The sequence below is a fragment of the Palaemon carinicauda genome, chromosome 2 (genome assembly GCF_036898095.1).
Source record: "Palaemon carinicauda isolate YSFRI2023 chromosome 2, ASM3689809v2, whole genome shotgun sequence".
Taxonomy (NCBI): domain Eukaryota; kingdom Metazoa; phylum Arthropoda; class Malacostraca; order Decapoda; family Palaemonidae; genus Palaemon; species Palaemon carinicauda.
Window position 1 is genome coordinate 65,951,351 of NC_090726.1, and position 10,021 is coordinate 65,961,371.

A 10,021-nucleotide genomic window follows, 5' to 3' on the forward strand; every position below is an offset into this window, starting at 1 on the left:
TAAGAATGCAATGTGTGGACTATAGTGTACGGGCTATATATTATTGTTAGTGGTAGTTATAATGGAAAATGGTGTTTTAAGCTTGTTTTATTGTCAGTTTTTATCGGGTAACTTTTAAATTGCCTCAAGTGTGTAAATACCTAGTATATTTAATTTTTATAAGAATGTTATTAACGTTATGGAAGTTTCATTTTACGATGTAAATGTAATTTTTTAAATTTATTTTTTTGTCAGTCATCGTTAGCATCAAGTCTAATTAATAATCATTAGATATGAACGCTGGACTTGAAATAATTAATCTGTATTTGAATGGTTATTATTTTTCTCTTTATTTGAGTGTATATCTGACCACAAATACGAGTATGTAATTGTAATGGGTGAATTATTTTTATAAAGTCTATGGCTATTTCACACCACATTTAATTATATTACACCTTTTCATCGTTAAGCGGTCTTACTATTTCAGAAACTATGAACGCCAAAGAATATATTTTCGTGTTAGTCAATGATCCAAGATATTCATAAATTTAAAAAACTATATTTATAATTCCTGAAAGGAGTATTATTATTTAGATTTACCTTTCAATACTTTATTGATATCTACTTAATAGATGTGGAAACGATATCTGGCGTGGTAGACCAACTTGAAGGAAAGGTGGTTGCTGGCTGTTGGCCAAATGGACCAATGTGTTCGATCACGCTTACTCACTCATATGCACACATTTTGGCAATTCACTAACCAAGTTATGTAGCCTAAATTTAATCAGATGTATTCTATTACAGACGACCAAGATTTCGTAACTCCAACTTCACAGTTTTCTGTTATTTCTTGGAATGATAATCAGGGGAGGAGACTTTGTGCCTAGGTCTATTGAGGAGTTGTGGGAATAATATCTTCTGTAGAATTATAGTAACAAGGGATCGTTTTATAATCTATTCTCGGGAATTTTATTATTATTTCATTAACATCAAAGACAGCACAGCTGTTGCTGTAGATTTATTTAAATCATAAAAATCTAATTCGGTTACTCACTGTTTTTGGCCCAGTAAGTTGACATACATTATATCAAAGATTTTCTATCAAAATTATAGTTATTATGTTGTCTTGCAAATGAAGATTATTTTCTGATATTTTTCACTGCAATTGTTTGTTTACATTTCATTTAGTGATGATGTAAACGTTCTTAGAAAATAAAATAAGAAAATAAGAAAAAGATTGGAGTATGGCGCAGTAGAACCTTAGGGTTACGAGGAGCCAGTAGGCCTAACGATTACGTACACCGCCATGCCTACCACGTCTTCGTATTGATTATTGAAGACCAGTGATGCCTAGTGACCTAGTTTTCCACGTTGGGTCTTAGGCCTATGGGAGAGTTAACCTTATTTTTTTAAGAATGAGGTTTGTAGCTAAAAATTCACCAGTCTGAAGGACGGTGCATAACTTGTATGATGTAACGAGAATGTCGTCATAAAATACTTGTTAATAAAGCACAAAAATAACTTTAAATGATGTCAGTGACGGCTTCTTTTGCTGTTTTTTTGGTATTTTTGCACCAACTTCTGGTAAAAGTGTTTTAAGTGTTTGATAGATTTATCAAAGAAACTGTACACAGGTATTTCAGGTGATGAAAAGAAAAATACGTGGGTTCAGTAGGATAATTAGACATTTGGTGTCATCGCTAATATGTTGAAACAATCAGTATCTGAACACATTGCTAATAAGGACACTCGCGAGTCAGCCATAGAATTAAATATTCATATAGTGTTACAGTTTCTGTTGTAGAAAATCACTCTTGTCGTAACGATTATTTTTTCATTTTTTATTCTATTTCTACTGTAGTGACCTATATTTTAAGCATCTTATGCTGCTACAGTTGTATTTTCTTTTAACATTTTCAATAATACAAACTCCTTTGTTTCTCTTCCAGAGCTCAACACGCACCATGTTCAAATGTACTTGGACGGGCTGCCAGGAGATGACTTCAGCTTGTGATGCAATTGAAAGGCACATTCGCTCCACACATCTTGGGTAAGCACTTAATGTCCTGCTGGGTATTTTTATTTTTCAAAGAAGTTGGTGTTAAATAACTGCTTTCCACGGCCTTTTTTCAATCCTGTGTATCATTAACAAGTCTAAAAGAAAACATGGATTCTGTAAAGATATTTATATTTTTGGTGGCAAAAAATAGCGATAGCATTCACATCTAAATTCAAGCCAGCTTTCAAAAGAAACTGCTCTAATCTTAATATAAATTATTGTTATTTGTAAATACTTGTAAATTTACATAATGACGTAAAGTAAATGAGACAAACTTATTTATAAAGCGAATAATTAATTCAATAACGCAATAAAACCTCCAAATAGCTATAAGATGTAATTTTGATATACAGAGTATTGTAAATGGCTAATATATTACCCAACTTACTGCAGTTACAATGATGAGCAAGTTTGTGTATTCATTTCCTTATCCATTGAATCGTTGCTCATTCATGAGGAAGAGCTGTTGTTTTCCTTTGAGTTGAGTCCATTTTTTTCTTTACCATTCTCAATTCAATTCTCTTTAAGACCTTAGATTAAAGGCATTTAAATAGTCATTTTCAAAATTTCAATATGAAGAAAAGGAAGATATTCTCTAAATGAGCTCCGTAAATTTATGATCAGTTTTGTGTCTAATATCAAAGATAAAACAGCAGCTTGTGTTTGGATGACTTATTTTAACCATGCAATTTAATTACTATAAGTTAAAACCAGTTTAATCTAGATAGGATGACCACGTTACAAAAGAATTTTACCCTTTTTATTAGGCGAATCATGATTTTGAATTGAGTTTGATCATAAAGAATTCTCCAATTCCATTCAGAACTGTTTTAAAACCATTTATTGAAAATACACATATTCCTTTGGAACAGATCAAAATGTTCATTAACTTGCCCCAAGGGCTTCTACTAAAAAGGCTAATTGTATGTGAATAGAATAAGAGACGGAAAAATGTTAGTGAAATGGAATGCTCCTGAAAAGAAATACTGTATAGAAAATAATACAAAATAAGGAAAATTGATGTTTAAAGGAACGAGAGCATTGTTACATAATGTACCACTCTAACCTCTTTTGAATCCATATCAATATGCACAACTCTTATTCCATATATCTTCTGTAGTTATCTCGGAAGAATTAACTTTGTCATTAATGATTGATTATTGAAATTCCTTATCAAATTAAAAGGTTGATTAAGAAATCCATTTATGACCTACCTAAGAGGTACCAGGTACGGGTTAGGGAATGGAAATTCCTATATTGAACGATTTTGTATTAAGATAGAATACATAGGATTTTGGCGACCTCACAAGTAAAGTGCACTTATTCCATAATGTATTATTATGAAAGACAAACATCTGGAATCATTATAATCTCTTTTTAAGTATATAATATTATTTGCATGCTTTGAGGAAGCTCTAGATAATATCAAAATAACTTACAATGAATCATGCAATGCATGCATGGTATGATATTTTATTTGATGGTCTTGCTTTTACAAGACTCAGCCTCACATGTTATTGATCCAGGTCTCTCTAAGACTGGTAGATATATTAGTTAAAATTATGATGCCTTTAATAACTAAATTAAGGGTTGCATTATTTGTATACTGTAAATGTCCAAGTTGACTAGAGTGCCATAAACAATAAACTGAGTTTGTGATATATTTTACTTTTGATCTGTTACTAAGTTTATGATCAATGAACTCAATGTTGACACAGTAATCCATTTGAATGAGTGTTTTCTCATTTTAAATAGGCAAAGATTTAAAGAGGGTTGTATCTAGTGTTTCCTATTGAAATGAAGCATGTGATACAAAAGTTATACAGTATATCACTTTATAATGCAGCATGAATTGGGAAAATTTAAGGTTTTATAACTAATTATCCTGTATAACAAATTTTCTATTTCAAGTAGGAGAGGTAGCTGATGCTACAGATAAGTTAAGGAATCAAAATGTTGATCAAGCAATGCTTTTTTCAGGCGTCAAGAAGTCAACAGTGATCACAGTGACAGCGACAGTGATGATGAAGATGATCACGAAGAAGAATTTTATTGGACTGAGGTTGAAGTGAATGTTGCAACCTGGGTAGACCCCTGTGAGCCGCTGGTGACCCACAGTGTTCCAGCCTCAACACCGCCAGCCCCTGCTATGGCTTTGACATTGACGACTATGCCTGCCATCTTGCCCAGTCAGCCACCCATAATTGCTGATGTCCCAAATATACCTGTTCAGCCGTCCCATCCAAAATACGTTCATGTATCGTCTCCACCAACACTTAGCCACATGGATATGGCAAGACCTCCACATGAAGGTAAGTTCACTTCATATTAAAGATATTTCTTGAAGAATCCACATGGGTGTAAAGATATTTTATCACATAAATTGGGAATCCAATAGAAATAGTTGATATGGAACATAAGTATATATTGGCAGGTTTTTTAGGTAAGGCAGGTCAGTTTTGTTAATGCTCCTTATTAAGAAATTTTTCCCTCCTAAACAGTTCTGCATTTTCATTTAGGATTCAGTTACCTTAACTAGGTGAAATTCTTAAATTCCTCCAAAGTATCCTAATATTTTTTTCACAAAGGTTGCTGTATATTTATGTTAAGATTATTTATGTTTGTTAGGATGATTATGCAGTCATATGTGGATTTTTACAATAAATTCAACAAAAATGTGGCTTTTGGAAGTGGTATTAAGTTGATAGATTTAGAGGCAGATATAAATTATTTTTTTTATGTGGAAATAAGTGGTAAAGTTTTAGAAAATCACATTTTTACTTTTGAGGAGAAGGAATCTATGCATAGTAGGTATTTTCTTTAGCCATGTAGGAAGGAGGCTTGTGGTTCATGGATGCAGTTAATAAATATTTTCCTTAAGGATTTTGTTCAGGATAATGGTTGTGAAAAAATACAATGTTTTTCGTATTAAAACAGTGTCATACAAACCTATTTATCTTAATAAGCCTTATTTCATTATAATGAAAGGAAAAACGAGAGCTACACATCAAAAACTAGTCTCAAACCACAACTGTAAACTAAAATTACTTGGAAAACTAAAGACTATGCAATCCTCAGAATAAAAAGGCAAAGCGATACTTAGATGGTCTTAGTTAATGCATAGCAATACATGTGAAGTAATGACAGTACTCTCAGTATGCATCAATAGCAAGAGGCATCACCTGCTAGCTATGTAGGGAAAACACGCTAGAATTTATGCTATTTTATGCTAAAAAGTGTAAAATTCCATTCAAATCACCACATTGTATGAATCAATGATGCATGAAATGAAATAAACTAATGGCAAATTGCATAAAGAATTAAAAATGGCTAAATACTTGGAAAGGAATACATAAGTAATGTTGACACAACAAAGTTTACATACAACAATGAGTAACAGGGATGCTCCTTGCGGGAGGTGTGGGCATGTGCAGGGAGCTCCTTTTCCTTCATGATTGTAAGGAGTACAGTATTTAATGGTTATTGGCCCTCATATGAACAACACTTTATGGGTAAATTAAAAGTAGATAAATCTCTTAAAAGGTCTGAAATTATTTACGTATTTTATTCTATACATGAAATATGAATAGCTATGCTGGGGAAAGACTTTCAAGAACATAGAGCAACCCAAGGATAGTTATTTAGAGTTAACTGGGCTATACAATATTCTGTTAAAAAATGACTCTGATTTTCCTTGTTGTCATAATTACTTGAAAATGTGTTCCACCAGGATAACTCAGTACACAGAAAATATTTTCTTTTTAGACTTGTCCATTAAGACTTCATCATTATGAGGTAGCACAGATAAGCAAGTTAATATCTTTTAGGATTTATGATTGGTTTACACACTGATTTTTTTTTTTTGGTATTTTTAACAGCTAAGAATATGAGTCGCCATACTTGAAGGAAATAAAATTCTCCACTTTCAGATCCACTGTACAAGCGTCACCTTTCAGGGCCAGTCGCTAGTCTCTCAAGCTCATGGCCACGTAGCTCTGCCTATTTAGTAAGTTTTTATATGATGTGTTTTAAATTCAGATACAGTACATCTTTCATTATAATGTATGACATAGTGTAATTAATTTTGTTCTCTAAGCTAAGTATTGTATACGATATCTATTGGTTGAATTAATGATGATTATCTATTGCAGAGTTCTGGTCGGGGAAAAGTGAGGGTGAGTTCCTCCCCAAAAGCTTCTCCTGGTCGGGGAAAGAGGAATGGGGAAAGTCGCAAGTGTCGGAAAGTATATGGCATGGAGCAGCGAGATCTGTGGTGTACCCAGTGCAAGTGGAAAAAGGCTTGCAGTCGGTTTGGAGAGTGATAGAATATCGTAAAAGACTCTCTACTGAGGAACATGCCTGGCTGTGTAATGTAGAAATTAGTTGAGTGTAATGATTGTACATGTAATTGGAAGCTCTATGGCTTAATTTAACATATTTAAGTCAAAACTGGGGAAAAAATCTGAAATATCTGTGAAAATGTGTGGAAGAACCCTTCAAGATGAATGGTATTGTATTTTATATTTATGAATATAATACTTACATTTAAAGGGATACTGTAACACTAAGAGGAAATGACATGCTGCTGTGCTGAACTGTGATTTCTTTTGGGCATCTATAATGGTCACAGAGGCCCAAATATCTCCACAAATAGAAGTTGGCATTTTCTGGTCGAAGAACATTGCTTGGCTATGATTGGCCATGTGCTTTTTTCGCCCGTGAGATCTGCGTTGAGTCTCGGGTGTATTGAAACTAGTGCAGTGTAGGAGGTTCTCTGTGTTCCACTTGGATGCAGCAACAAAAGTTTGTTCTCGGTGAACAGTAAATACCTCAACCTATTAGAGAGAAGAAATATCGAGTGTTTTTTCACCTGACATATAAAGGCTTCCAATATTCAGAATGCATAGCAAACTTGGATACAGAATGACATCTATGACTGAGATTCACTTATGGTAGATATGACGTGTGTTTCGGCTTTGTATTGTAATGTACAGTAAATATAAGAGAATGGATTTTTGGTGTATGTTAGTTTAGTCAACTTGGATGAGGCAAAACATAGGTGAAAAGCTAGTTATATTTGAGGATATGAGAAAAAATTACATGTCAACGAATAAAGCAATACTCCATGTTCGATGATGCAGAAAGCCTCACCTATGCTTCCAAGTCCTTCTAATATTAATTTAATATTTTAGTTTCAGGTGTAAAATGTCTGACATGCATGAAATGCAAGCACTTGAAATGTACAAACAAAAATCAAGATAATCTTGCGATGCTCACATCTCTGTGCAACTGTGAATGAATTAACTATTCTCATAGACTAGAGAGTGTAGAGGACTTTTTCATATTTTAGGTGGCAAAATACTTGACATCAGATGTGTAAGTTTATTCTTTCTCTCTCTGTAGCTACTGTTCTGCCATAAAACTTGTCATAAATATGTTGTACTTAAGCAGGAATGTTAAACAACTGAAAGATATTTAGAAATTTTCCTCCTACTGTTAATTTTAAAATACCCAGACATTTATTCATTACAGTGAGATGAGCCATGTTCTATACTGTTTACAGTATGACAGTGTATCAACCCTGCCGAATAAATGCTCATTTGTGATGAAACAATAAAAGGTTTTATAGCAGGATAGACTTATAACACTCTCTAGATTAAAATGCTTTTCTTGGTTCTAAATTTCAAATACAGTTACAATGCCTGCATTTTTAATAGATTTATAGTTATTTTGTTCCATGGAAAAGTTTTGAGAATGATTATGCAAGACACATATATAATACGGTATCATATGGCAACATAACATATCAGTCTTGTGAAGAGCTATTTTGCAAAAGATGGTAGTAAATTTTATAAAACGTCCAAGTTTACAAAAATTATCCTTTTCACTATGATGAGGTTGCGCTAAGGTTTGTTTGGGACCATGTCAGCAATATTTAATGTAGTTAAAACTGTAACAGATTGCAAAACGAGGTGAAACTAATATGGCAAAATGTTGAACTATGTTTGCTTTAGACTTTGTTCATAAAGCTTAAAGGGAGAGATATTAAAGACAATATCTAGTAGACCTTCAGTATATTTATGTTGTAATGTTTTTCTCACTTAATGCACCTATATATTGTAAATGAAACAACTGTCTTATACCATAAGTTTAGAAGACAGTCCTGACCACATGGTTAACAGGTGTTATTGCATAATTGCTTAAAAGTAAGCTATGTTAATTGAAATTAGCAAACGATTCTTCATGTTAAATAAAGCAGTGGGCCAAAACTGCATTGATATGTTACTTATGCTGCCACTCTAGAAAGAGCAAAATACTGTACCTTTTGTGTTCACTTTGGAGAGCCTAGAATGTATTTATGTTCTATGTCTATAAGTAACTATTCAGATTATAAGCTTTCTATGATAAGGATTTTAAGACCATTTTTAGCAAACTGTACTCAAAATTTCAGTGAACATAATTTTTCTTTTAATTTTAGTAATGAAAGCAATCCAAATGTTTCTCTGCTTTCCTTTATGCTATAGTGGAGACCAAATTTATGTACTGTTTATAGAATATTCACTTTTAAAAGCAATGAAAATGTCTATTAGTAAAATCATTTATATAGCTATCGATTGAAAATCAATCTGGACATCCAGCAACTGGCAACTTTCAGCATTAGGTTTAATCATTCTAAAAATAAACGTGGATGGTGAGACAATTGTCATGCTGTATTTTTCATATACATAGGGTGATGCACTTCCCATGATACATGTACAGTTTCTGTCCTGTACCAAAAAGAAGCTGTGAATCTTTAAAGCAAACTGGCTTAATCCTATCTTACTCATGAATTCATACAATACAGGGGCATTACATCTGTTTGCTGGGTAATTACAAACATACAGATGTTTAAGTAATTTTATATAGCATGATGTAAATGATATCAATGTTAAGCTGTAGAAAGTTGATAACTTGAATAGAATTTCATTGCTAAAAGGAAAATATGAATAAAACAGAATTTAAATGGATGATAATGTTCTTCCGTATTTTGCTATTTCCATTTTCAGAATCACTGGTTTTTGGGAGTAGCATTTATTTTGAAAAATATTAATTTATTGAAAAATTTTAACAAACAAATAGCTCAGATCCCATAAAATGTTTTGAGGAATTGAATGAATAGTTTTTAAGCATTTGGTAATCATTTGCTAATAACAATAAAAAATATATTGACAGTAGCTGCTAGCATTTGAAACGCATCAAGCGACCCTACATTTTATGCAAAATATGTCCATTTCTGTATCGCCTTTGGGTCTCAACTTCCTATAGCATTCAGAAAGCTGACGAGTTCATATCAAACATCAATTGAAAAAAGCATAATTTTCATGCATATTTTGTCTGTAATCTCGTAATATTTACTAGCATTGCGCTGATAATCGTCAATGCTTTTGAAAGACTAGCTAAATGGATAAAAGTTTAATGAACTTAAAATTGAACTTCTTTTAACTTTACAGTATTTTTTAACTTCTTGTGAGCTATTGCCAATATATGTTGATACATCCAGGCTAACCACATTTACCTCAAGTTTCCTTTTATTTCATTTAACATAGTTGAGATTACAATAATCCCTAATAACTATCTGATTGAAGTATAATACTTGTGTTACCTCATCTGAGAAAGAATCTTCAATGATCCGTCCACCTGTAACTGGGGTCTGGACTGTCCTCTTATTTTGAACACCACTGCCATTAATTTGTGAGGCATTACAAATCGACATCGTGTTGTGATGTTTATTTTTCATATGCAGTTGTATTATATTCCATTTTATTAAGTTGCATATCAGTAACTTGTCTTTTGAAGTACACTTACCTTTATATAAAGAGGCTAAGAAAATGCTCATTCTGTTCAGGTAGTTGGACAAACAGGTAAATGACAGGTACACTGACAACCTCAGTTAATCTGTTTCAAGTACCAACTGTATAATGCATTATACATTGTAGTTGCTTA

General features: G+C 32.7%; 1 protein-coding gene across 1 annotated transcript in view; it reads left to right on the top strand.

Annotated features, from left to right (window-relative positions):
• LOC137617183 (zinc finger protein 395-like) overlaps positions 1-9,379 on the top strand; it is an 86,653-nt gene extending 77,274 nt beyond the window's left edge. The window contains exons 4-7 of the mRNA XM_068347064.1: positions 1,929-2,029; positions 4,019-4,350; positions 5,968-6,044; positions 6,190-9,379. Of these exons, the coding sequence (XP_068203165.1) occupies positions 1,929-2,029; positions 4,019-4,350; positions 5,968-6,044; positions 6,190-6,360 (681 nt within the window). The 3' untranslated portion in view covers positions 6,361-9,379. The remainder of the gene's footprint in view (positions 1-1,928; positions 2,030-4,018; positions 4,351-5,967; positions 6,045-6,189) is intronic.
• The last annotated feature ends 642 nt before the right edge of the window (positions 9,380-10,021 follow it).